At 45.6% G+C, this 27,846-nt stretch overlaps 3 protein-coding genes and 1 long non-coding RNA gene across 26 annotated transcripts in view; 3 read left to right on the top strand and 1 right to left on the bottom strand.

Annotated features, from left to right (window-relative positions):
• Positions 1-1,953, top strand: part of LOC142889063 (creatine kinase B-type-like) — a 4,037-nt gene extending 2,084 nt beyond the window's left edge. Inside the window, exons 5-8 of the mRNA XM_076027633.1 lie at positions 392-563; positions 654-777; positions 890-1,082; positions 1,569-1,953. Coding sequence (XP_075883748.1) covers positions 392-563; positions 654-777; positions 890-1,082; positions 1,569-1,747 — 668 coding nt within the window. The 3' untranslated portion in view covers positions 1,748-1,953. The remainder of the gene's footprint in view (positions 1-391; positions 564-653; positions 778-889; positions 1,083-1,568) is intronic.
• Positions 1,954-3,591: 1,638 nt separating this feature from the next.
• Positions 3,592-7,056, top strand: LOC142889064 (creatine kinase, testis isozyme-like). Its single transcript, XM_076027634.1, has 8 exons — positions 3,592-3,688; positions 4,103-4,290; positions 4,391-4,545; positions 4,647-4,779; positions 5,708-5,879; positions 6,029-6,152; positions 6,244-6,436; positions 6,640-7,056. The coding sequence occupies exons 1-8, from the start codon at positions 3,675-3,677 to the stop codon at positions 6,816-6,818; spliced, it is 1,158 nt and encodes a 385-aa protein (XP_075883749.1). The 5' UTR covers positions 3,592-3,674; the 3' UTR covers positions 6,819-7,056.
• Positions 7,057-7,987: 931 nt separating this feature from the next.
• Positions 7,988-27,846, bottom strand: part of mark3a (MAP/microtubule affinity-regulating kinase 3a) — a 41,056-nt gene continuing 21,197 nt past the window's right edge. For 3 of the 22 annotated variants that reach the window (XM_076027646.1, XM_076027650.1, XM_076027648.1), the window contains exons 11-18: positions 22,981-23,093; positions 22,086-22,233; positions 21,186-21,406; positions 20,565-20,668; positions 16,607-16,879; positions 15,336-15,362; positions 10,240-10,284; positions 7,988-8,897 (exon numbers count right to left, since the gene is read on the bottom strand). In XM_076027646.1, the coding sequence (XP_075883761.1) occupies positions 8,552-8,897; positions 10,240-10,284; positions 15,336-15,362; positions 16,607-16,879; positions 20,565-20,668; positions 21,186-21,406; positions 22,086-22,233; positions 22,981-23,093 (1,277 nt within the window). In that variant the 3' untranslated portion in view covers positions 7,988-8,551. Of the gene's footprint in view, positions 8,898-10,239; positions 10,285-11,584; positions 11,633-11,897; positions 11,978-15,335; positions 15,363-16,606; positions 16,880-19,910; positions 20,107-20,564; positions 20,669-21,185; positions 21,407-22,085; positions 22,234-22,980; positions 23,094-27,846 lie in introns of those variants that run through there. The other 19 variants (XM_076027647.1, XM_076027651.1, XM_076027662.1 and 16 more) reach the window with 12 other exon arrangements.
• LOC142889076 (uncharacterized) lies at positions 16,124-16,651 on the top strand. Of its 2 annotated transcripts, none has more exons than XR_012926792.1 (3): positions 16,124-16,267; positions 16,307-16,418; positions 16,529-16,651. It is a non-coding gene; the product is annotated as an uncharacterized LOC142889076 (long non-coding RNA). The 2 variants fall into 2 exon arrangements; XR_012926791.1 differs by having other exon boundaries at positions 16,307-16,429; positions 16,529-16,647.

The raw sequence follows: 27,846 nt of genomic DNA, 5'->3' as shown, positions 1-27,846 counted from the left end.
GTGAGGGAAGTCATGTGATCAGGAAGCGCTGAGTCACTGCAGCCCCAAGCCCGCCCCACCTCCATTCATTCATCATATGAATGACAGTGCAGATGAAGGCATTTGAGTGAAAGGGGCCTCCTACTGCGGTGAGGTCGCCAGCGCTCTTGTGCGGCGCTGTCGCCCCCTAGCGGTAGCGGAGGAGATGGCTGCAATTTGTGGCGCGGCTCGATTGAAGTTGCAGTGTGTGTGTAGATACATGGATGGATGGATAGATAGATAGATGGATAGATAGATGAATGGCTAGATGATAGATGGATGGATGGATTGATAGATGGATGGATAGATAGATGGATAGATGGATAGATAGATGGATGGATAGAATAATCTTTTTTGTTCTCCCCTCACGCAGCACTGGCCTCCCTGTCCGGAGACCTGAAGGGGAAGTACTACGCCCTGAAGAACATGACCGACGCCGAGCAGGACCAGCTCATCAACGACCACTTCCTGTTTGACAAGCCAGTCTCCCCTCTGCTGCTGGCCTCAGGGATGGCCCGCGACTGGCCCGACGGCAGGGGCATCTGGTGAGTCAGAATTGTTTAGCTTTTTTAGAAAGAAAAATTTTGCACTGCCCCCCCCCCCCCCCTGTCCTGAAAAATGTGTTCTGATTGAAGGCACAACGACACCAAGACGTTCCTGGTGTGGGTGAACGAGGAGGACCACCTGCGTGTCATCTCCATGCAGAAAGGAGGCAACATGAAGGAAGTGTTTGAGCGCTTCTGCACCGGACTCACAAAGGTCAGTAGAAGAATAGACTAACAGCCAAAGCCAAGACTCAAATATAAGTGACTGTTTTTTTTTTTCAACCTGACGTGTATGAATTGCGCTCGCTTTCCTGCGCCGTGATCAGATCGAGAGCCTGTTCAAGGACCGGGGCCACGCGTTCATGTGGAACGAGCACCTGGGCTACGTCCTCACCTGCCCATCCAACCTGGGCACGGGCCTGCGTGCCGGCGTGCACGTCAAGCTGCCCAACCTGAGCAAACTGAAGGATAAGTTTGAGGACATCCTCAAGAAGCTCAGGCTCCAGAAGCGTGGAACAGGTGGGTTAAGCAAGTTCATAAAGTGTGCGTTATTACAGACTGTGGTGGCAGCAGAGGTGGCAAAAGTATTCACGTTCTGTACTTCAAAGTACAGATACGAGCAAAAGAAAAAAAATACTACAGTACGACAATAAAAGTAAAATGATTCAACTCGTTTAATCAAGCAAAAGTAAGAAAGTTCACGTTTTGAAATGTAATGTGAAAAGTCAAAATGATTTTTTTTGCCATTAATGAAAAAATATATTTACATTATATAAGCCAAGTTGCATTCTGCAAAGTCCTTTTGCTATATTTTACTTCATTAGACTTAATATAATCCTTTACAACAACCCATTTCTCAAAAGCATTTTAAAAACACACAGCACAAAAGAAAGTCGCACATAAAACTAAACAGGCAAAAAAAAAGAATCATAAAAGTATTATACTTAACGATATTTTAAGTTACAAATGAGCTGACCTCATGTTTTTTTCCCCCGTTGCCATCAGGGGGCGTGGACACGGCCGCGGTGGGCGGAGTGTTTGACATCTCCAACGCAGACCGACTGGGCTTCTCTGAGGTGGATCTGGTGCAGATGGTGGTCGACGGGGTCAAGCTGCTGGTGGAAATGGAGAAGAGGCTGGAGAAGGGCCAGTCCATCGACGACATCATGCCCGCCCAGAAGTGAAGCGCTCCTTTGGTGACACCAAACTCCAGACCTCCTCTTCCTCCTCCTCCTCTTCCTCCAACTCCCCTCCTGGTGGCGTCACCTCCCCCGCCCTCTCTGAATGACTCTCCTGGAATGCACTCTGTATTAAAGTTTGGATCTATTTGTGTATTTAAGTGGAAATGGTTCCTGTGTGGCAAGGACGGAAATAAAATGTGTCGAAGTACTTTGGTCTTTGCGGTCAAACTTTATTTTCCATTTTCCATCCATTTTCAAAAGCCACTTCTGCTGGGGGTCTGCTGGAGCCTCTCCCAGCTGTCGTAGGGTGAAGGCAGGGTGACACCCTGGACAAGTGGCCCGTTTATCACAGAGCCACACGGAGACAAACAACCAATCAGATGCATGTTTTTGGAGTGTGGGAGGAAGCTGGAGAACCTGGAGACCCATGCAGACACAGGGAGAACATGCAAACTGCACACAGAAAGGCTCCAGGCCGGGACTCGAACCCACAGCATTATTGCTGCGATGCAGCGCTAACCACTGCCACTGCCACCGTGTCAACACAAACCTTTTTTAATTGTTCTAAATGGACTTTGAACTTCAGATTTGGATGCAATACAATGCTGTATGTGGTTGAAAGCAAAGCTTTGACACAATACCACACTTTCTAACTTGCTAAAGCGGACAAAAATCCCGAGACTTGATATAGATCCCAAAGTTAAACCAGCGGCTAGGATAGGAATGCCGCCAACTGGGAGGCTACTAATGGGCTACATCACTGACTTGAGCAGGGTGGATGCTCTCAAAGGGTAGGAATAAGCAGTTCAAACCATGGTGGTCCAACTTAACAGGGTCCAAAAACAAACCCGACCTCATCAAATGTAACAGACACGTTTCGCTCTGCGAGGAACTCGCGGCATCCTGACATGGGGCAGAAAGTCGACGCTGCGAACAAACCCTTTGTGTCTTTGTGACCCGGTCAACCTCTCACTGTTGCCGGTTGCATGTGGATCTCCCCTTCCTTCCTGCCATCAGCACAGTCGACCGCCTCCCCCTCTCCTCCTGACACTGTGCCAAAAAGAACAACAAATGGAGGACGGCACTCGACGCTGATATCACGTAGACCACTAACATGGTAGCCTAGATATGTCATCTACAGTGGAGTGGCGGGGGGCGGAGGGGGCGGAGGGGGAGGGGGTGAGGAGCGACTGCTGAAGAGATTCCAAGAGGGATGTCCTCTTGCTTAGATTATGATGTGCTCATGTAGTTCACTTGCAGGAGGTGGGCAAACTATGGCCCGAGGGTCACATGCGGGCCATTAAGCTTTTTAATCCGGCCCGCCAAACTTGAAGAATTCACATTAATAATCCGTAAGCAATAAAATTAATGTTTCTCATCCATTTTTCCAGTGTTTTAAAAGTGATTTCAATAAAGAGCTCTAAATACCGTAGGGCTTCAAAGACACTGATTTTGTTGGAACTCCTTTTGTTCGTTTTCAATTGACATGAAATCGCAAGTTTTCTACATATTCCACGATATATTTATTCCTCCTAATAATCCTAACAATAATAATAATACTAATGTCACCTTCAGTTTTTACTTTTGTCGTTTTGTTTCCTTATTCTGAGATACAGACACTGCATGGGTCAATTCAAGATCAAAGTTCTACGCTTGCAAAAAAAGAACAAGCAAAGAGATCAAAGTCAAGACTCCATTGGAGTAAACATCAGAGAAAGAATAATTATGAAAGACGTGGCTGTAATCTGGATTAAAGCCGAGCAAAAAGTCATATACTTTGGACTACTCTGGAGAGCTCTTTAAGATAAGATTATATCTTATTTGTAAGGCGTTTACCCCAGCGGGAAGACTGTAGTTGCATTCAAGGACTTCTCTACCAAGGAGATACTAGAGAAATCAAAAGGACGGCTAGCGTGACTGCTGCTAAAACATGTCAGACAATATGTGAGTGAGATGGATGAGTTTTGTTGCTGTTCTGGAAATATTCATGTTTGATTCAGCCAAGCAATTTTAAAAGATAAAAGAAACATGAATCCAAAAGACGCCAGTTAGCGTCTCAAGGCTTTATGGAACTCACCAATGTACTGCTTATTATCTTGTGTCCATATTGTTATTAATACACTGGTAATATGACTTAAGTATCTAAAAGCAATCAATGTACCGTTAGGCATGTTGAATAATTCACGTAGTAGCTGAAATTATATTGGTGCCTTCATTGATAACGACCTTTTCTTCTTCTTCTTCTTCTTCTTGCAACTATCGGTTAACACGGTATTTTAAATATTCAGGAGCAGACCTGTTGACTGAACTGCAGGGGGCACCATATTCACTCCACTTTGCTTTGCATTCATTCTACAGCTCGGAGCAAGTTGCCAACATGTCGATAAACAGGACGCCAGCCGAGGAAGACTACCCAGACCTCACTAAGCACAACAACGTTATGGCCAAAAAGTTAACCAAAGACATTTACGTTAAGCTGAAGGGGAAAGCCACAAAAAGTGGCTTCGACATAGATAAAGCCATCCAGACGGGGGTCGATAATCCTGGTATGTTTAGGTTCCATTTCCGATGACACAATTTACATTAAAATACCAAAAAATGTCCAGACCTTGGCATTCGAGTGACAGTGCTGACTTTGTGTGCTAGGACACCCCTTCATCATGACTGTGGGCTGTGTTGCCGGCGACGAAGAGACCTACGAGGTCTTCAAAGATCTGATGGACCTTGTGATCGAAGACAGACACGGAGGATACAAGCCCACAGACAAGCACAAGACCGACCTCAACCCAGCCAACCTGAAGGCACTGAGGAAAAAAAAAAACTCCAAAATGGCTATTGTGAAAGGGCGGAGGAGACGGGCGATGGAACCTATATAACCTGCGCGTGGTCCTCTCTTCCACAGGGTGGCGACAACCTGGACCCCAACTACGTCCTGAGCTCTCGGGTCCGGACAGGACGCAGCGTCCGCGGATACTGCCTGCCGCCGCACTGCAGCAGAGGAGAGAGACGCGCTGTGGAGAAGCTTGCTATTGAAAGTAAAGGACACAGTGGGATACCAGGATGCACACCATAGTCGCGCTGCCTACATTTGGAACACTACATTTATTGCTAATAAGCAGTGTTTCGAATACTCTGGGTTCCCTTGGGTTCTGACCCCCCCCCCCCCCACACACACACACACACACACACCTCCTGCCCACCATTAACCCTTGAAAATCTTTAAATATATGCATATATACATTATTGTCACTAATGGTCACTCGGGACCGGGTTGACACGCCGCAGAAGAATTAATCAGTGATTTTACAGGCTTTGACACAAATAAGCTATGGAGTTGCATCCATGAAATATTGCTAATGTTATTGTAGGCCTCTTGCATGTTAAGGAAATTTCGATTGGTATTGAGTAACAATAAGGACGGATATTTTAACTGCTAAGCCCCAACCAACCTTGTTGTCATTGCCTTTGTGCACACACTGACCCTGGAAAGACGGTGACTTTGGGCCGACAGATCCAACACAATGTTGACACAATTCGCTGCACAAAAAAAAAAAATCTTGTCAACAACCACCGCAAATAAAGGCCATGGTACAACCAACACATTAAGTGGAAGACCAGTGCACACACACACACACACACACACACACACACACACACACACACACACACACATACACATATATATACACACACACACACACACATATATATATATATATATATATATATATATGGTTTTTTTTCAAAAATATGAGACCCTTAAAATTTTGTTTTGATCTGTATTTCGCACACTGGTCTTGAGTGTATAAACAGCAGCTGCCCCTGGTGTTAAAAATATACAACAGCAGATTAGAGTTTAGGATCTGAGGAAGTGGTCTTATAATTAGTCGTTCAGACTGGTGACAGCAGCAGATTCAGTCTGTCGGCCTGATGTTTTTGCAAACGCTTCTCACCCACTTGCAGCGCTCGACACCTTAACAGGAGACCTAAAGGGGAAATACTACGCCCTGGCGAACATGACCGACGCCGAGCAGGAGCAGCTCATCAACGACCACTTCCTGTTTGACAAGCCAGTCTCCCCTCTGCTGACCTGTGCCGGGATGGCCCGCGACTGGCCCGATGCCAGGGGCATCTGGTGAGACCGGGCTCTGCACCTTTACTGAGCCATTTCAAATATCAGCTTATATTTTACAAGTTATGGTCATAATATTGACGCATAAATGTTTTATTTCACCTTTATGGAGATGATTTTTATTGAGTGCGTTGCTTCATTTGTTTTCAAAGGCACAACGACAGCAAGACGTTCCTGGTGTGGGTGAATGAGGAGGACCACCTGCGCGTGATCTCCATGCAGCAGGGTGGCAACCTGAGGGAGGTGTTTGAGCGCTTCTGCACCGGACTCACTTCGGTTCGTAGGGAAATGAGACACTGGGAACGTCGACATGGGGCCTCCGCGTGATTCTTTTGCACTCCAAAGCTTTTGTTGTTGTCGCCATCAGATCGAGAACCTGTTCAAAGAGAAGGAAAAACCGTTCATGTGGAACGAACATCTGGGCTACATCCTCACCTGCCCATCCAACCTGGGCACTGGGCTGCGTGCCGGCGTGCACGTCAAGCTGCCCAACCTGAGCAAAGACGAGAAAAAGTTTGACGGAATCCTCGAGAACCTCAGGCTCCAGAAACGAGGAACAGGTGAGTGCAAGTTCATAAAGTGTGCATTGTTATGATGGCAAGCAGAGGTGGCAAAAGTATTAACATTCTGATATTTCTGCAAAAATGAAAAAGTTGTGACAGAATAATAGTTGAGTACAGTAACAAAGTACTTGTGCTCCATTGCTTCCCACCTCTGGATGGCCGTGTATGCGTTTTGAATTGTTTTGCATCGTTCCAATCAGGGGGCGTGGACACGGCCGCGGAGGGCGGAGTGTTTGACATCTCCAACGCAGACCGACTGGGCTTCTCTGAGGTGGAGCTGGTGCAGATGGTGGTCGACGGGGTCACGCTGATGGTGGACATGGAGAAGAAGCTGGAGAACGGCCAGTCCATCGACGACATGATCCCCTCGAAGAAGTGAGGGCTCTGTCTCTCGCAGCGCACAGCTTCATCACCTGCGCTTCATCACATCCATCTCGCTTTTTGAATGATTAGAGTGTTTATATTGTTGTATTTGCTATGGGGATGCGTCCCACTTTTATCGTGCCTGAGTACAATGTTTGATGGCAGAAGAAGGGCGTACAATTCAGATTTGTGTCTGCACAACACAGTTTGTTTTTGGTGATACGGGAAATAAAAACAATATAAAGTTTCACGATCTTTGCAGTAAGAGTTTTTGTTTTGTTTTTTCATCAAATCAAGGTATTGCTGCAGTTAAACACTTATGTCAAAGACGGTCTACTTTAATTTTTACACCTGTGTATAAACAACAAAAAAAGTACCGAACATTTTCTCATTTCCCCACCAGGAGTTCTGTAATGTCGGGGGAAATGTAAATCATCAGTCCCATGAATTTCTCTGAAAATACTTGCATTCAAGTGCACACACAAACGGTTAGTGTTTGGCATGGGAAATGATCCCAATATTTCGAACGAGACAGTGATGAAGAAGCAGGAAGTGTGTGATCTTCTGCAGTGGGGGACAAACAACCCAATCAGAAACCACCTCCGTCCTCGCACCTGTTTGATACCCCCAACCTTAAGAGCGCATTAGCTTGTCCAAAAGTGCAGAGGCCTATTGTATTCATATTGGAAAATGGCTTTTACTAGATCATTTTTTCTGAGTCCCTTTTTTTTTTTTTTTCCCATAAATGTATTTCTACGGAAGCGCATTGGGGCCATAATACAAAAAAAAAAAAAAAAAAACGGGGCGTTATAACGTAAAACAATCACGTTTTTACATCACAATATTCCATGTTAAGCCGTGCAACTATCACATAAATAGTGTGGCACCAATGCGCTTCCGTAAATTTCTCCTACTTTTTTGGAGGGTTTTTTTCTTCTGAACAACGAAGACAAATCTTAAATCCACACCACGGTTTTGGTCGTCACGCAGGATCGAATGTACATCATGTAGCTGAAGAAGTGCGTCCTCTGGTGGCACCCGAGTGTCACTGCAGCCATGACAACCGCTCGTCGCCGTCATCCAATCAAGACCTTTCTTCCAACAACTCCATACTGAGGCAAATACACGTTAAACTTTTCATCCACTCAGAAGTGAATCTAGTTCCGAATAATGAGCGCGAGGCTGTTCAAGTTAACAGACACTTTAATTGAGACATGAGTGACCCTTTTAAACCATGTGGCCATTTACACAGACTCCCCGTCATATCTACTCGTTAACGAGATACAAAAGAAAAAAACAAAACAAAAACAACAACAACAACAACAAATATGAGTATCGCGAAGTGAGGCCGTCTCAAAAGAAAGATACATTATTTACACTGAAAACAAAACGCTACATCTTCTCTTTGTCCTGGTGAGAGCGAGAGAGAGAGAGAGAAATAAAAATAAATAAGACTAGAATTTTTTTTTGTCCACATTCACAGCATGACAAATCATAATTAACTTGTTAATGTGTGGCGAGAAAAGACGGAGATATTAGTAGGTAAATTCAGTGATTATTGCCAAAAGCCTTAATCTATACATTTTAATAGTCAATACATACTCTGTATTTTGTTTTTTATAAAAAAAAAAAAAAAAGGTAAGGGAGACATTTGGAAACTGCTACTCGGATGATTGTACAGCTTAAATACGTCTATATATATATATATGTATAACTTTTTGAACCCCTGTTTGTTTTGTGTTGTTTTGTTCATAGCTTTAACTCGTTGGCAACTTTGGAAGCAATGTTCTTGAAAGCGATGGACGATCCGGATATCCGCTTGAAGCGCACGCCGTTGAGGGAGAGACGGGGCAGCTTGCACACCTCCATCTCCCACTGAACGAGGTTCTCGGCGCGCCCGTCGCCGTGCACGCACAGCAGCAGGAAGCTCTCCTGCTGCTCGTAGTCGCAGCTGTTGGCGTCGAGGACCTTGCGGATCTCGCGCATGATGTCGCAAGGCTCCATGGAGCTGGTGGTCCTCATACTCCAAGTGAATCGGAGGGAGCGGGGTTTACCGTCTTTGCTTTCCCCTTTTTGATCCCCAGGTACATGGCGACTGCAGGAGGAGAGAGAGAGAGAGAAGGCGTCAGAGGCTGTGCGCTGGGATGGATGGATGGATGATGGGATGGATTTGCAGCCCCCCGCCTCCAGCGGGAAAATCACCCATCCATCCTTTGATTCTCCTTCTTTGAAGGAGGTCATTTTTTTCTCTTCACCTTCTTGCTGAGAGTGAAACTGCTGCTCTGGATGATCTCACTGTAAACTACAGGTTGGACAACCAACCCGCGTACAGCAATGAGTCAAGTACTTTGATCCTTGAATGAATGTACTTGTACTCCAAATAGAGTACTGGCTTTATAAACCCAGGAAAATTCATTTGGTTCAGTGGCTTAAACCGTTTCCTGTTCTTGAGCCAATTTCAGTCCTGAAGAACAATTTTAAAAAGTTTATTACAATTCTGTTGCTTTAACACAAGCAGGACTGACGAGTTCTACACGCTGAGCCATTTCTTTTATCATCTTGTTTCTACTCGCACCAAGAAGGTGATTTGTGTTTCCAACAATGCTGGGTGGTTCTGACGAGGGCAAGTTCTAGCCCCAGTTTGCCCAAGACTTCTGGTGATTTGAACTTATTTTAAGGTATTTCCAAAATCTTATTTCCATCCACTACCTTTACATAGCCGCCGTTCTCTGCAAGCGGCAAGAATCTGTCTTTATAGCACGTCATTTAACCTTAATAATGTAAAGGTTTGCTGCTTTTTAACATTTTAACTTTCAATCGACAAAGTGTGGATTCAATTAGCCATAGATTTTCCTTTACAAAGAATCCCACACTAAAAATCATTCAGATATGACAAAATATGCAAAAACAAATTGGGTTCCAAGTGCTTATCGCAATATGGCAATAAGTGATTCAGGAATTCTTTCCATGGGAGCAGCTCAAGTGCAACCGTTGTCATTTCCATAATTTCACACTTCAAACTTGTGAAGCTTTGTTTTTACGACATAAGACATAAGATTGAGGAAAATACCTCGGACGTTTCCAACATCAACGTCGGACTTCAAGTCGTGTGTTGCAAACTGGGGCTAGGAGCATCCGCACTAGTTCAGTTGGAGCAGTTTTCACCACATAAAAACAAGAGGCCATGCTAACAGCGGCGGCAGCACAAGCACAAAGCCATGCAATGCAATGGAAACGTAGCTAACAATAATAACAAGGCAACAACAGTGAGGAGGCTGAGGCGGGTTCGACAAGCAAACATCCCAGGGAGAAACGAGGCAGAGCGGGGTTCCTACGCAGCTGCGGACAACAAAACCTCAAGACTTCTTGACTTTTTTTTCTTTTTTTAAAGGAGGGAGTGGGAGTCTGGGGATGGGCGGGGGGGCAGGTAACCTCACCTTGAGCCCTCAAGTCTCCCGTTTCTTTCAAACTCGGTTGAGACTCTGAGGGGCATGAGAAGATCAGGCAGGCAGGGAGCGAGGGAGGACAAAAGAAAACATCAAAAAAAGAATTGTGGATTGTGCACTTTAAATTCATTTTTATTTTATTTTTTAAAAAAAAGAGTATTAAAACCACCCACCACCAAAAAAAGGAAAAGACGAAATAAAAGGGAAGGTTTCACTTGAAATAGATGAACGTTCAGACTGATGCAAAAAAAAAAAATTGTTTTCAACTGACGACAAAAGGAAAAAATGTTTGAACACAGACAAAAAAGAAAAGACAAAAAAAAACGACGTGAAACGCACGAGTGCAAGCGTGTCGCCCCCTAGAGACAGAAGACGGTGGTCAGCTACAGCCTGCAGGTCACCTTTTGCTCACAGGGGCCTTTTTTTTGTGTGTTTTTCTTTCCAAAGGAGGGGGGGCTGGGGGGGGGACAGATGAGCACTACACTCGTCTACCTTCATAGAACAACAATAATTTCCGTTTACTCCAGTTTAAACTGGCATGCCTTTGGCTTTTACAGTGAAAGGGAAGGGTTTCATATCCTGTTAAAGCTCAACAGGCACTATAAAGGTTTTTAAAGTCAGCGGCAAAATCAAAAACTAAATCCAAACCTTTGATTCAGCTCTCGAACAACGGTGTGGTTTTAGACGGGTCGGGGTTTTGACCGACAGTGAAGACAAGTGAAGATGCAGAGCTTAACAACAGAGCCATTCTTCAACCACTGCTGCGATCAATAGCGCACTGGCTAACTTGGAAATGAGATCCTATCGGACCAAATTTCAAACTTTATTCAAATTAAGATTCAGGGTCTAGTAGTTTTTTTGTGCAATGTCCATCTCGTCAGTGACCGTGAGAAACATTGCTGATGACTCCAGGTCGAGCGAGAAGCTACTGCTACTTTGACAGGACGTGGTTCCCAGCATGCACTGCTCCAGGCAGTCACTGGGGAACAGGAATAAAACAAAAATAAAACAAAACAAAAAACCAACAGGACGGGCGGAAGAGGAGGAGGAGAGGAAGTGAGTCCAAACTCCTCGACAGCTCGACAACAAGAGGACAAGAGAGCAGACAGAGCCGACAGCCCATCCTGGGGGGGTAAGAGAGAGAGAGAGAGAGAGAGAGAGAGAGAGAGAGAGAGATACAAGACCGGGGTGGTCGGGACAGGCTGTGGGGGGCAGGGGGGTTGAGGGGGGTGCGAGCGGGCGGGCGGACGAGTGGGGGGGTTTGGAAAAGTGACAGGTGGAGACTGTCGGTCGGTTCTGAGAGGAAGCGATCGAGGGATGGACAACGTTCCCTTACTCTAGATCTTCATCTTCCTACAACTCTCTATTTCTTCTGCTCCTGAATCTGAAAGAAAGAGAACGGCAATCTGAACCCAAAGAAAAAGAAAGGAAACAACTAAAAGGAAAAAAAAAAAAAAAAGAGCGACAGAATTTCTTTTCTTTTCTTTTAATGGCACATATGGCAAAGGAAGAGAGAGGGAAAGAATATCCAAGATGTGCGACGGTGGAGACGGGCTTGAAAAAGAATTCTTAAAAAAAAGAAAAGATGGAAGGATGGTAAGGAGGAAAGGAAGGAAGGAAGGAAGGAGAGCGGAGGCCAGAGGACTTACTAAGGGTCTTTCCTCCCTGGCCGGAGGGGGCGGCAGGCCCTGTTTTGGCCGTCTGCCGTTTGGCCGGGTCAATAGTGACCCTGGGCAGGAGAGGAAGAGGAAGAGCAGCGAGAGGAAGGTTAAAGAGCAAACAGGAAGGTTAGGACAAAAATACAGCAGAGAGAGACTGCAGGAGGAACCAGGAGGAACCAGGAGGTGGGGAGGTTCTGATCCGAGATGTGAGGAGGACTTCTACATACGGGGAGAGTCGGTGGCCTGTAGCGGACTAGCAGTGATCAGCAGAGTCAAAATGTTCCCGGTGAGTCCAATTGAAATGAACTGAGTAGGATTTAGTACTGGGTGCTGAGATTTTAAATGGTCGTGAAAATGAGAGAAAACCCATTCAATCAGAAGTATTTGTCCAAACTACCGACTAGTGTGGTTGTCGAGGGTATCAGTGATCAACGAAATATCTTTTAAAAATAGTAATAAAGGCCAAGTTTCTAATAAGGAGACACTGACCCACATTTCTAGTTAACGTTATGAATAAATACATAAAATAAATAAACAAACTTTCTTTATCAAAAGTTTAAACTTGACAGATTTAACAATAAAAGACAGCCAAGCTGATTTGAGAACTTTCCTTTTTCAGCTGAGGTTTAATGAGCAGTGTCTGGAAAGTTCCACTTGGTTTTGGACAAACCACAACATGCGGTTTGAAAAAAAATAGAATAAAATTCCATCCATCCATCCATGTTATCGCCAACCCAATCCAAACACAGGAAAGAGAATGGAGAGCACACTGGAAGTCATTGCTTCGTGTTGTAGGAACTAATGTGACTTCTCTGATAGCCTTTCACCAAGTTGTGTCTCCACATAAGTGAGGACAAAAACACAAAACAAGATGACGCGAAGGAGCGAGATGAAAACGGTTCATGATGAGACTGTAGAGGGAGTGTCAAGGTTCGCCACCAGGTGGCACTGTTGTGCCTCGGTACGACGCCGGCGACAAAATGCTCCTTGTTTACGGTCAGAAGCAACACGGAGTGGCTGCCTCGCTGTGTTGCGCAATTCACAAAAACCTCCACGCACCGAATAATCTGCCAGACACACATTTTAGATTAGCAGAGAAATCGCGGGGGTGAAAGACTTTAAAAATGATCGAACCATGCGTTTATTTTGTGTTGAAGTCTGTCGCTGAGTAAACACACTTTGCTGAGAGAATATCGTTCTGACGTGGATTCCTCGCAATACATTGGCACTACTTAGTTGCACATAACGCGCTCACCACCACCTCCTATGAAGAGTTGGTCAACTACATTCCATTCCAGAATACAACTGCGCCATTGGCTGTATTCATTCATCTAAAACATCTTTTTTGCAACCAAGCTATTGAAATAAAGCCGATGTTGTTTGACATGGCGGTGACCTAACAGCTGAGCAACTGACCAACCCCGTCCTGATCAGGGCGGGACCGCCTCACTAGTGTCCAAGTCAGAACCCGCAGAAATCTGCCTGGCAACAGCGGCGCTGCAACAAGCTCTGAACCAGTTATTAGATTTCACTTTAAAGCGTTTAAAACCAGGAGACAGATATACGTGCGACGTCATCGGACAAACTGACTGCAGCCCATTGCGAACTAAAAATTGGGGGGGGGGAGAGAAAAGAAAAAATTGGAGGACAAAAATCCAGTTATAGCCTGAATGTTTCCTCATCTGCGCGAAAGCAGGGAGGGGAAAGGCAGTGATTTCTTCTGCTCTGACAGCCGCAACAAACCACATCTGGGACGGAGCAGGAGGGAAAGAAAAAAAAAAAAATTAGAAGAGCTCCTTAGTGCAGGTTCAATGCAGCAAAATACAGCTCGGGGCGCCATCTTCAGTCTGCGGCGTAAACAGCAGAGCTCAGGGGCCAGGGGACAAAAATAAACGAAGAAATGAATGAAAAACACCCAAAAACCAAACTCGCAAAATCGACGGCAGCTGTGAGAAGCGCCCCCCGCCCTCCCCCACCCCCATGCAGGCGTTGGCGGCTGATTAGAGGCGAGCTACGTTTGTTGTTGCCGTTGGTTAATCGACCACCAGAGGGAGCACACACACACACACACACACACACACACACACACACACACACACACACACACACACACACACACACACACACACACACACACACACACACACACCGAACGAGTCGTCCTACATTTTGTGCCTGAACTGTTGAGCCACAGTTTTGTCCCGTCTTGAAATAAAGATACTGAAACGTTTTTCATTTAGTGACAATTGAAGTTTTCTTTTTCGAAATATGCACTTATTAGCCTTCCTTGCACCCTGGGACAGGATAACCATTCCTGTTTTCAGACTCGATACGCTGTCACGAAAAATAAAACTAATGCAGCTTCAGCAATTTTATTAGCATCGCTAACTGCCGAAGTTAGAAGTATTGGTGGACAGACAGTTAGCTAAGTTAGCTTAGCATTGAGTCTGAGGGAGCGGGGGGTGGGGCTTAATAGTAAATGCAGTTTAAAAAAAAAATACTAACATTAGTCAGTTAAGATTCTTCAACACCTCACCAACTATACTAGTATAACATATCAAATCTTCTCAGACCAAGAATAATTCCCAAAAAATTAGGATACATAATTTTTTTTTAATGCACATTCCACTGACTTTGATGAAATCCTTCTTAAAGTCCAATTAAAACGCAGTTCATTCCCCTCTGTACAAAACAAGTCCTCACCAGCAGTTATTAGGTAAGAGGTAAAATAAAAGGTATACATAAAAAACTAAAAAAATCTATGTACCGTAGCACTAACATTTACACAACTTCACCAACACGCGTTGCACTCACCGTTGCCTCACTATTCTGCTTCTGGCCAGGTTAACAAAATTAACCTCATACCACAATATTTTGCAAACGTATTTACAGTTGAACTGTTCAGCAGAAAAGTGGTGATCTTGAAATGTCCTTCCGGCCCCTTTTACGCTGAAGAAATACTTATCTAACATTGTTGGGTATACGCTCCAATGCAATTTAGCACCTTTATTGTCATAAATCTCTGTCATTGACCTCAACCTAAATGTCAATGCTAAGCTAATAGCCAACTGTGCTGCGGACTACACTGACTTGGTGTCAATCCTCACATGCGACTGAGCGAGAGAGAGTGAATCAGCACATTTTGGACAATTTAACATTGTGATTATTCTTTTTAAAATAACTCTTCTGACTGTTAACATAACAGATTGCAGAGAATTCAACTAGTCACGTGTGTGTTTTTGTTCGTGTGTGTGTGTGTGTGTGTGTGTGAAAATGTACCCACAGAGTGGTGTGTTAGTACAGCGCCAGCAGCCACACGAACAAACACACGCAGAAAACATCAATCTCTCATTTTTTTTTCCAGTGAGATAGTTTGTGTGTTACGCTGGTTTGGGCACAGAGTAAAAGGCCGTGCGAGGGTCCTACCTTTTGGCAAACCTGAACGACATGTTTCTACAACAGAACCAGACAAAGAAACAGTGAAAATGGTGGAGGAGGGTGAAAGGAGAAACAGTAAGAGACGGAGGAGGAGGTGGAGGGGTTGACGGTGGGGAAGCAGGGTCTGGGTCTGAATAAGTGGAAAATATAATGTGTGATTGGAATCAGCGACAGTCAGGGAGGGAATGGGGGGGTCAGATGTTCCTCATTGGTTAGAAAATGATTTTAATTCCTCATTAAAAAGTCAGTCAGCGCAGAAGTGACGTCGCTGCCCTGGCTGCCACCTGAGGAGCCTTTTCATGCACAACAAAATTGGCAAGGTTCCAATTCAAATTGCAGCCTGAAAAGCCCATTTTTGCTGCGAGAGCTCTTTTAATTCAGCAGAAAATGAACCAATGCGAAATATTACTGAGAAGTCGGGCTGAAATGACCGGCGTCGTCCTTTTTGCACGTCGTCATTTATAATCTGCTTTGTTTTTCTAGAGTCAAGTGACCGTTTTATCAGCGTCTCGACATGGATCCACTGTAGACACCGAGGCCTGCGTTGGAAAATGCTGGTAAATGATTCGACATGAATGATTTATGTTGTTTCTGTTTTCGAGGTCTGTATTTGAGTTTTCGATCCAAACACGGTTTTGTTTTTTTTTCTCTGACATGCACAAAATGTTATCTCAATGATAAGGACAGGCGGCAGGCCTTGAAAAAAGAGACGAAACAAAACTTGATGGCTAATAAACCACATTATGACGAGGGGTCTTACAGATACACAGATCGTTGCGTTTATTACATTAACTTTGCATCAACCTCGTACAAAAGACGCCGGGCAGGTTAAAATCCCTGCGATTCACCTTTTCGGGGGCGATTATTGCTGACGCCATGTTGATTGTCGTTATTAATTATGTCCATCATTAAATAAAATTGTTAAAGAGGACCTTCAAGAAAAAGCGGATGCGAGGTAGCTTGAAAAGACACTGGGGTGAACACGGCTTCAAATTAAGATCCTCAAATGACAGATTATTCGCCATCAATGCCCTTTCACTGTGAGCGCCATTACAACCGTGTTACGACCGTGTTACGACGGTGTTACAATGTGCAGCTTTGCTGGCCGTGTGACCTTCACACAGTTGAATCTTTCCTTGCACCTCGTGTATTTGCTTCTAAATAACAATTTCAGCGCCGAGCTGGAGTCTCATTAAGTAGCGTCACGTAAAACAGAAAAGGGTTAAGTTGATTCGGGTGTGTGAACTTGCGGCTCCTACCTGCGGGTGAGCTTGGAGGTGAGCTTGGAGAAGAGGTTGCTGGTCCCGCGGCTGCGTGTCTGCGACAGCGGGGCGGCGTCGTGCGAGAGGGTGGGCGAGGCCGGCGGCCCGTTGTAGGTGGCGGTGCGGCGGTCCCTCAGCGGGCCGCCGTGGAAGGTGCTGCGGCTGGCCGTGCCCCGCGGGAAGCGCACGCGGTCGGGCGTGGTGGCGTTGGCGATGCTGTGGATGGAGGCCACCGGGTTCCGCTGGCTGCTGGGCGACACGGCCACGCTGCTGTCGCAGGGAGGAGGAGGAAGAGGAGGAGGGTGAAGGTCCGAGAACTGAAATCATCACAAGAGCCGTCGACTCGCTTCTTCCACTGCAGGTGAACTTCTTTCATTGTTGTTTTTGGGGGGAAAGATCAAAAGCCAAATATTTGAAGGAAATGTCCCACACAAAACTGTTGCTGCTCTATGATTTTGCAGTGAAGGTCACAGCTCACCGCGAACCATCAAACTGCAATGGAAAATATTCATCTTGTTTTTTCCCCCATCTGGGGAAACAGCTCTGGGTTTGGTTATTCCTACCGGGATTAATCATCTTGCCAACGAGGCCCGTCACGATAATCAATAAATTGATTCATTGTATGATACATGAAGACGTTGGCTTCAATTAGTTCTACTGCTGGTACATCTGAGGCACAACTACCACATTTTGTTTTTTTTGTTTTAAAAACTGTATTTTTTTCTATCAACAGAGTGATTCAAATTTATCGTTTTTATTTTATGTTTTTATCCATTTCAAACGTCGACATTTTCTACTTCAGATTTTAATTCCACTGTTAAATATTCACAAGTTTTTTTTGTAACAGAAACACTACATTATATTAGTGGAAAAATCAAAATGACATTGGCGATAATATCGATTGCGATAATTCCCGTGACAATACATTGTTTGGCAAAAAAAAACTCTTATGGTGACGGGCCTGTCAGCAGCTAAATGAATCTTGCGTTAAGATATCAGCAGGGTGGGAAAGTGGCTTTAAACAACCACCATCTGATGGGATTAGCTGGTGAATTTAGTTACTGGCTCCACCGCGGCAGAAATCACACAAGTCACAGGAGCTATAAATTCAATTTGTGCATTTCTTTTTGTTCCTCTGTCAGAAAAAGACGAAGGCGGAGGAGGAGGAGGAAGAAGAGACAGCGAGCCTCGTAAACACTCTGTTCCAGGAAGCCGCTCTGTGGCTTCCTGATTGCAAACCAGAGTTTCTGGATGGTCGATCCGCAGACACTCTTTACGGCCAGATTTTGACACTTGACAGGAAATCATCTCGTCGCTCGCGTGAATAAAGTGTCAATGTGATGTTCAATATGGGCCGTGTGTGGTCAGACAGAGTGCTTTCTCGAAGAGCTGTGCAAAACAGAAGGCTGTCGAGAGACACTTGTAATATTCAGCAGCACTGACAACTCTTCCTCCGTAGCTCCAGGGCGATTTCAAAGTCCAGGCCTGGGACTGACGCTAGAACAGCAGGGACACCATATGGGGCTTTTCTATTCACGCGACGCCCTGATTCAGCTCAGTTTGACTCGACGGCGCGGCGGAGATTTGCATTGGCTTTGTACCATTCAAATTACAACTGCAAACACATCGACTCCATGCTGCTCTTAAGGCTTAGTTACCGTTTTAATGTTACTCCTCACCTATTTACGTGATCATTTGTTTTAAACTACCACCGATATTAACCTTGTTTTTGTTCATTTTACTCCCACCTGCATATGATTTATATGTTTGTATATTTTTAAGTATTTTAAGTATTTTCTTTTTCACTGAAAACTTCATTCTGATATGTTTTTAACCTTACTTCTGTAAAACGTCTTTGAGGACTTCAAAAAGCACTCTGTAAATATAATGTATTATTATTACAATAGCGAGGCGCCGATGGGATTCACGACTTCGGGGAAAGCGAGGCAGAAAGGTCGCTGCAGTTATGCCGACAATGACCACAGACGTCCTTTCGGGTCTGGGAAGAGAAAAATTGACGGCGGTGGCGAGTTGGCTTGAGGTCAGTAGCTGCCTGATGCAACAGTTGAATATAGTGTATGGATAAGAGTGGAATTGGAAAAAAAAAGTCCCTCTGGTGCAAAAAGGCAAAAGCTGATGTAAGAGGATTAGAAGATCTGAGCATTGAAGTCAGAAAAAAAGAGGAGATTTTTCGCATAAATTCACCAGCCAATGAGTATAAAGGAGGAAAGTCATTTCCCACCCTGAGAATCAAGCTTCCTATCAGTGGAATGAACAGCGTGGATCGCATCCCTGATCAGTGGAACAAAAAAATAATACATAAACAAACACAGACGATGGTCTTTAGGGTGGTGGAGCAGCAGGGGGAGCCGGTGAGCAGTGGAGCCCAGCCGCTCCATGGAGGGATCCAGACGACGGAGGAGATCTGGGGTGGGGGGGTAGTCAGAGTTGACAGCGGAGGATGGAGGAGAGAAAAGGAGCGGACCTGCAACACTTGTGTTACACTGCGGCAGGCGTCCAGAGACGAGTCGCTCGTCCCGTTCCGAGGCTGGCAGAGGGACGACGCAAAGGCGGAAAAATACCTCACACGGGGCAAACCTGACCAGGGTGTGTAGGTGCGTATTTTTCCCCAACTTGTGCCTCCACTCTGATCATTGTCTGAAATCTGCACCCTCCAAGGGATGCAGGTGAAAAAGTAATGTCTGCAGGAAACTGCAGGCTTACAATTTTGAATTAAACACTCAAAATTCCATAGGAATGCCGAGCAATATAGCCACCGGTGTTGAATAAAGTGGACTCATCTGGACTCAAAACAAGTCCGGGAGAGGGAGAGTGAGCGAAAGAGCGCTGCAATGTAAACAGTAACCACTTGATGTTGCCGTTTCTTCTCAAAAATCTCTATCATCTTTTCGAAGCGCACACACAGAAAAATTCTCGAACAAATTCTCTCTATTTAATTACAATAATTGGAACCGAGAAATTATTTTTGGGTTGTCGGAAAACTTTTTTCCACTTTTATGCACAGAAAATCTGGCCGTTTAATCCGAATTCACACAACCCAGTCATTGGGAAAAGCACAAATTTAAGACAATGAAAACAAAATTCAGTTGGAGGCACACTTTGCACACTGTTCTCTGCAGGGAAGTGGCGCCCATGGTTTAGTCTTGGGGGATGGAGGTGGGGGGGTTACACAGTGTGAAGCCGGCTGGATGCGTGGGTTAGTGAGGGGCCAGACAGAGGCTGAGGCATGAGAGGGCACAGACGACTGGGTGGAGGTGGTGGTGGTGGGGGGGGGTTGGAAGCCCTGCAGTCAGTCTTACTTGGGGGAGCAGTAGTCCAGAGCGTAGTAGGAGTGGGGCAGCGTGGCCCAGCCCGCCTGGCCAGCGTACAAGGGGCCGACGGTTTGATGCCTCAGTCGCACCGAACTGGAAGAGGCACCGAACGCAGTGGCCCCAAAGCCAGAGGAAGGGCTAGTGGCGCAAGCCATCTCAGTCATGCTGGTCATGCCACAGTGAAGAATTAAAACACGACGCCAACCCCCAGGGGCCCCCGGCCCAAAAACAAACAAACAAACATACAAAAAACAAAGAAAAATCCCACAAACATAAACAGGCAGAAATGAAAATTAAGATGATGAGTAAAAAGGAGGAGAGTGAAAAAAACAGAAAAAGAAACCAGAGACACAGGAGATTTGGGTTTGGGTCTCCATCCTCAAGAGAGTGAATAAGAACTTTTCCTGACCCTCGTACTTTTAAATACATCTAAAACACAGAACTGCATAGCAAGAATTTCTGCCGTTTGCTCAGATAAAATTAGGCCACGGCGGATTTGTGGTTGAGCAAAGGGAAAAAAACAAAACACAACAATTTGGAACACTTGAAGAGACACAACTAGTGACCGTACTAGTAAATCCAGGTAAAAACAAAACAAACAAACAAACAGCAGTTTTTCTCACCTGTTCTCCTTTCCGTTGGGAATGACGGAGAGGCGGTCGGCGTTGTTTCTGTCGCTGCAGACGTACGTGTTCCTCCTGGTCATCCCTGCTGACGCCGTGTTGTTCTACAAAATGACATTAAAAAAAAACAAAAAAACAAAAAAAAACAAACAAAGTGAGCTCCAGCAATGACAGAACCTGTTTGAGTCTGAGGGATTACACTGCAGCAGGGGTCGCCAACACAGTGAGCTGCATCTTTAATCTAATTTTATTCTGTTGCTGTTCTGCATGCGTTTCCAATGGCACTGGCATTTCTATGGATTTAAAAATAATCATTATATTAATAAAATTCTGAAAAAATATTTTATGATAGATAAAGTCAAGAGAAGTGGAGGTGAACTCAGTGAGCTCATTATCTGTATCCAAACGTAAGCCATTGTTAACAACGATTGCGAGAAATTAACGTGAAACATTAAAAAATGTGTAAAATACATAACAGTAACGTGTTGTAGCAAACTAGTTGGCCTCTGTATGACTCAGCACCCATGAAGTAGCTCTCAGGTTCAAAAAGGTCGTTGACCCCCTTGCACTGCATATGACTGTTGTACAAAGTCAACTTTTCCACTTGAGGGTGCAACTCACACTGGGGCCAGTGGTGGCGCCTTTCCGGTGGTCGGGGATGTCGGCCTTGTTGGGGTTGTTGGCGTTGCCCAGGAGCGGGCTGGCGGGCGGGGCACCGCTGCGGCTCCCTGGGGTGCCCGGCTTACGCAGCTGGACTCCGCCCTCGTCCTTGGTGCCGTTGTCCGCCGTGGTGGTCTGACTCCTCTTGGGGTGGGCCGACCCGGGAGCGGCGTTCTGGCCCACTGCGGAGGAGCGAGCGGAGGAGCAAACGGGGAGAGTCGGTAAGTCGGAGGGACGGAAAGAGAACGGGAATTCTCTCCCTTTGTCTTCTGGAAAAAGAAAAGCGAAGCGATGGCCTACATTCTGAAAAACCCTGACGCTGACTCAGAGCGACGGAGGACTCTGTGGTATTTTTAAAGCAAGAACAACGTCTTTCCATAGCAGGGGGAAAAGAGTTTGTGCTCTAAGACAATGTAACGAGCCTGAAACTGTGTTTACGTCTAAAAAAATAAATAAAAGTTTAGCCTCTGCCAAAGCTTGCAAGTCTCTTGCATGTTCACCAGTGTAAGGACCTCTGCTCACTGCATGCTTTGCTAAAACTTAGTGGAGAAAAAAAAAAAAAAAGTGCGCTGCAGCGCCGAGCGAGAGGAAGTGGCGCAACGTAACAAAGTATCATCTCTGGGTGGACGGCTCGGCGCTGTGCAAATAAGGTAAAGGTTTGGAGCCGGCCGACATGTGACCGGCTTGACTCAGCAGCTTTTATCCACACCGACAATGAGCCACTGTCCCCCACACAAAAGACGTTTATATGTGGAGGGGTAAAGGCACATGACCACTGGAGCTGCGGCAGCCGTGCCCGAACAAAAAAGAAAAGAAAGAAAAAGGTAAACAGAGGTAAAAGCTGAGCGGCGCCCCCTATACCTTGCTCGCTGTAGCGCCTCTGCTTGTGGTTGGAGGAGACGCTCCTCTGGACTTTGAGGTGGGAGGGAGACTGGCCGTTGAGCTCACTGTTGGGTCTGGGCTTGGCCAGGGAGAGGTTGCTGCTGGAGGCCGACTCACTGGGCTCCAGCTGGGAGAGAGAGAGAGAAAGAAATAAACATTTGTGGCTAACAATCAGACTTTGGAAAGTGATTCATCGTTCAAAAGGACGTGACGGGGCAGAGACCATTCTTTGTTGACCTTTGTGTGGGCTTCCTGGCGTGGGATATTCCAGAGGGCATTCCCACATTTAATTCATTAATTCTCCACTAGTAAACCACGACTTTGTTGGGTCACAAACCTGCTTTGAGCTGCAGGGGCCTCACAAAACATGAGATTCTCTTGACGCAAGCTGCCCACTACTAGTTTTATTTTTTTTTACCCTTATTTACATATTTAAATAATTTGTACATTTACCATTTCTTTTTAACCCACTCTTGGCACTCTTTCATTTTTCTCTTTGCTGCTGCAACCATGCAAATTTCTCCAACGTGGGATAAATAAAGGCATCCTTATTCTTAATCGCGCTCAAGCAGTGAGGCCTTGGTCTACATTAAATTACAGTCTGCAGAGGATCGGTGCACTGACACGGTGTAAAATCAGCCCACCTGTGAAATGTGTTGGCATTTCTTGCCTTTGTGCGTTAGCTGTCGTGTAAATTATAAAAAAAAAAAAGGCACTTATAGGAGTTGAATATGTTTTTCATCACACGATCCCTTTAAACTTTTGACTCAGTGAATGAGGGTGTTGTTTTTCCCCATCGATGGAAAAGTCAACTAGACTAGACCCCCCCACCCTCCCCACCCCTACTGTGAGAGTAACAGGCTGGGATGTGTACCTCAGAGGCCTTCCTGCCCAGCAGCAGGTACGTGGCTGTGATCTCGTCATACTTCATCTTGGCCAAAGACTCCTGGATCTCCTCCAGGTTGTAGCCCATACCCACCATCACATCTGCACAAAGGAAAGAGCACAAAGGGCAGGTTGTTAGGACGCACCCAACGTGTGAAACATCAAGTGCTTTAGTTTTACTGGTTCAAAGAACGACTGTTGGAAATATGAGACTGCATCTCTCGGAGTGTGAGTCTGAAATTTGTTTGGAGCAGATATTAATCTCAGAGTTTGAAGCGCAGTTTAAAATAACTAACCAGTCCTGTGTCTTTGCAGGTCTCATAATGTTTTACTGCAAAAACAATCTTTTCTGCACATTAGGACAAAATTCCGATCAAGAATTTTAGCAATGGAGCGAAATTAGATTTTTTTTTTTTTGAAAATGAGATTTTATTCACTCAAGACCATGTTGAAAATTCAAATCAAACGTGCAAGCCTTCCGGTTCCTTGAAAAAGGCTGCAGGAGTCCAGAGTGGCGACGAGCCAAACAGAGCCGCCAACCAACGTCTTCATTATGCAAAAACACCTGCAACCTTTCTGCTCCATGATTAAAAACGGCAACAACGAAACAATACAGGAGGAGCAGATTTGCCCCCCCACCATCAACACATTGCAGGTAATTAATTTTTCATCCATAATCCTCAGTCCTCTTGCAGAAGCTTGTAAGTGATTACGCTGAGTGAAAGGTCCACAGTGTGTTCGCCCCTCCCCTCACTGCCACCCATAGGTGTCAAATTCTGGCCCGTGGGCCAAATCTGGCCTGCAGTGTCATTATATTTGGCCCACGAGGCCAATACACAATCACTACTAGAGCTGCTGGCCCGCTGGCTGTTACACTGCACATGTAGCGCCAATACTACAAATCCCAGAATGCTCTGCTAAATCTTTTATTTCTTATTAGCCCGTGGAAAAGGGTCACTGTTGAAATTTTCAATCAGACGGCTGCAAATAATTTTTTTTTTTTTTTTTTTACATTTGACTGATTTTGTAGTTTTTTTTTTTTTTAAATTTCAAATTCGATTTTGCATGCGTGCAAATCGTACAGTAATAAGCTTCACTTCCAGTGCTTCCATATTCAGTGTTGAAGCAAAACTCATTTAGGTCCATACAAAAAGGTTCACTGTCCTATCCAGAGGAAGATTTTATTCCATTAATATCAACGTTGGCCTGCGACTTTGTTGAGTTTGGCACACATGCATGATGTCTCCTCCACCCCTCTCCACGTTTGCAGTAGCACGTCAGGTGTTTCCAGCTGCAGCCTGCTCGCCGCCTGCTCCACTTTAAACATTCATCCCTCTCAATGCTTTTTATCTTCACATGTGCGGGCGGTTAAATTTTTAACCGCCCCTGCCGAATCCTATCGGAGACAAGTCGGAGGACAACTGCAGCGAGCGCAGAGCACTTCTGCGTACAAGGTGTGAAAGTGAGTCAACAGCATTCAGCTGCTGCTGCTGCTGCTGCTGCTGACGACAGTTGCAGGTCCGTCGTCACCGGCTCGTCTTCCAGTTGCTAAAAAGTAATAAAATAAAATAAAAAAGGAAATTTGTGTGGGCTGCGAACGGTTAAGAGCGAGTGAGTGAGTGAGTGTGCGAGTGTGCGTGCGTCAGAGCCGCCCTGTATTTTTAGCCGATGTTGGATTCTAATAGAAGAGGCGTCCTTGGAGCAGCCTGGCTATTGTGGACGGTGTAGCGAGAAGCCGTGCACCCAGGTCTGCGCAGCTCGCCGTCTGCGCGACACTAAATGATCCCATTACACTCTGATGAAAAAGGTTTAATCGCTGTTCGCCATTAAATAAGCAGGACCTTTGCATGTCGAGGGCTCATTAGAGCGGTGATTCATTTATTTGACGTCATGGTGGCGAATTCATGTCTGTGATGAAACTTCATTAGCTTCAATATTTCAGCCCCCATCTGCTCATCTTTCCTGAAGAAATGGATGCGCTTCATCTCCGAGGGTGGCTTAGCAGGGGTCAAAGAAATACATTTAATTTAAACTTACTAACAAGCTTTACCGGCGTTAAGGGTTTCTATCATCCGTCATCTCAACTAAAGCCACTCTAGGGGGAAAACTGCTCCCTGAGAAGGAGGACAAGATGAGAATCTAGGAGGAGGATTCGACTCCTGCAAGATTATATAAAGGAAAACAACAACATTTTTTAATTCTTTGTTACGTAACGCTGGTGTTTTCGTCAGAAAATAAGTGAAAGACTTCACTGCCAAGCAACGCGTCGTCAAATTTTTTTTTTTTTTTAAACGTCTAAATTTTCAGCAGACAATCTGGGATTTCTGGCGTGTGCAGCAGCCGTGTCAGGGGTCACGCTTTCCTGCGCTAATGAACGTCGAGAGTTTCTGTTTTAGGCGGTGATTCAGACCCTCAGACGCAAACAGCTTTTTGGAGCGTGCTTATGTTTCGTGGAGCGTTTTTAAAAATGGAAAAACAAGACATCCTGTCCGACGGATTCTTCACGCCTTCGGGCTCGACGGCGCTCCGATCGCCTCTGAAAGCCGTGCCGATCGGCATTATTCCCGGCGGAGCGAGCGACCGTCTCTCCGCCAGTGATGTCTTCTAATTTGGTTGAATTACACCCCTTTTCTTTCTCCGAGGCGAGGGGGTGTAATCCTCCCTGGCAGATGTGACGGATTTAGCCGGCGCAGACGTATAAAACACAAACAAAGACACACCTCCGTCATTAGTGCAAGACGAGTAAAGACGTGCGCCTGCCAGAGCGAACGCGTCGTGTTGGTCTGGCGGGTGAAACCGGTCGAGGAACGGCTTGTTGCTAGGCAGACTCCGAGCTGTGACCTCTCTCCCCCCCCCACTCTCTCCACCCCTCCCCTCTGCAACATCTCTGAGCTGTCTCCACTCTGCTCTCACTTCAGCCTCGCTTGCATCCCCCTCGACAATTCTGCTCTGGCTCGCGCCGCTGCTAAAGGAATAACTATAAAAAGTCCGGAGAAACATGTTTTTTTTTTTGGAGGGGTTACGTAAAAGGACAGACGGAGCGGCGGTGCCCCCTGTGACGAGCAGCTGAGGCTCCTCTGCTGAGGAACCGGGAGAATGTTTATGTCATAAGCTGCGTTTCCATCACCCCTAGAATTGCGCAAAACCTAAATATTGCAATAAAAAACTGGTGATGGAAACGGCGAAACTAGGAAAAGCCTCTCAAATGTGGCTGAAAGGTTCAGTTTTTTCAGACGGATCGATTCAGAGATGTATGGCATAAGCGTCATCTAAACAATTCTTTTCGCTTTTACACGTCAGTGGACGTGACGTACGGGGTCACGTGACCAGTTCATTTATTTCTCGTCAAATGCGCTTCACACCATTCAATGGAAACACCTGCAAATCACACTTGTCCTTTGTCAAATTTTTTTTTATTACAAATATCGCTTCTATTTTTTTGCGAAAAAAACGTCAACGCAGCCATTGATGAAGTCTATCTGGTCTCCTCCAGGCTGAGTCAGTCACCCAAGTTGCATTGAAGGCAGCTGCAAACATCACAGTCCTCTGTAGATGCAACTGAACTACTTCTAATTTCACTTCATCGGTCGAACCTAAGAACTGGTAGAGTGTTTGCTAGTGGGCAAAACCATTTTGGCTGCTGAAAGAAACCTGAACTAAGCCACCTTGACACGACGGAATGACTCATTAACAGCATGAATAAATAATGTTGGAGCTGGTTAATCATCTGATGTGATTAACGGACTGAAATGTGGCTTCTGAATTTTAATACGTGTATTTAAAATGGTTCATTCATTCAAGCGCGCCCACATTAGCCTGATGTCATTTAATGACAGGCATCTATGAACTGAGTCAGTCCCAGTTCATGCTTTTCTATGCTTCTCCCCCCCATGCACTTAAAACATGCTGCTGGTCATCGTCCCTTTGTGATGTCACCTGCACCTGCCTTGTTCTGCCGCTGCGTTGGCATGGGATTGTTTTTGCAGAGACACGATAACGGTTGATGGGCTAAATATATTGGCGATGAATGGTAACGAATGCAAATCCCTGGCAGTCTGGGATGAAAAATAAAGAAGAGTACAGAGTTACAACGTAACCTTGAACGAATGGAGGAAAGAAAAAAAAAATGGTGGCGCTGCTTGCTTTGATTAAAGAAGCAAATTAGTTTCTGAAGAATTTTCCCCTCATTCGTCAGACACCTGAGACTCTTCCAGAGATGTTTCACCTCTTCAGAGGGAGATTTTCTGTAAGGAAAGTTTTCAGATGAGTCATCCAGGACAGAGGGATTCCTCTGATGGATCAAGGTTTTTTTTTATATATATATATATATATATTCTTGCTTTTTCTTCTCCCCCTCCCGCATTGGCTGGGTGACTGGGAGTTCGCAGGCACATGTGCACCGGCAGCCAACCTCAGCTGCTCTTACGTAACAACTCCCCCCTCGCCTTGCAGCTTTCATCCAGGGCACGACGGGGAGGCTTCTCCCTCCCTCCCTCTGCCTGTTGTGTGTGTGTGTGTGTGTGTGTGCGCGCGCGCGCGTGTGTGTGTTGCAGCAGCAGCAGTGCTGCTCCTCTTTATTTATTCATCATCACGTTTCATCTTTTCTTTAAAAGCTCTGCAGCAGTGAAATAATTAAAGTGACTGTTCGTGCGTCGCCGAGCTGCGCGCTCGCCGGCACAGACGTGGTTCCGGACAAATACCAAGCAGACAAGAGGAGATTGCTTTGATGCCGGTGCACTTTTGCCGATTACACAACAGAGTGCAAGCGGGCCCGGCGGTCAAAACGCTCAACTCAGATGACCAGGAAAAACACTCTTCACCCCCCGCCCCCGAGCAGGGAGCCGACCAGCAAATG

The sequence above is a fragment of the Nelusetta ayraudi genome, unplaced genomic scaffold (genome assembly GCF_046127955.1).
Source record: "Nelusetta ayraudi isolate G7.1 ecotype Tasmania unplaced genomic scaffold, CSIRO-AGI_Nayr_v1 ptg000021l, whole genome shotgun sequence".
Classification (NCBI taxonomy): domain Eukaryota; kingdom Metazoa; phylum Chordata; class Actinopteri; order Tetraodontiformes; family Monacanthidae; genus Nelusetta; species Nelusetta ayraudi.
The sequence above is the reverse complement of the archived record's forward strand: the minus strand, read 5'-3'. Positions and strand labels throughout refer to the sequence as shown.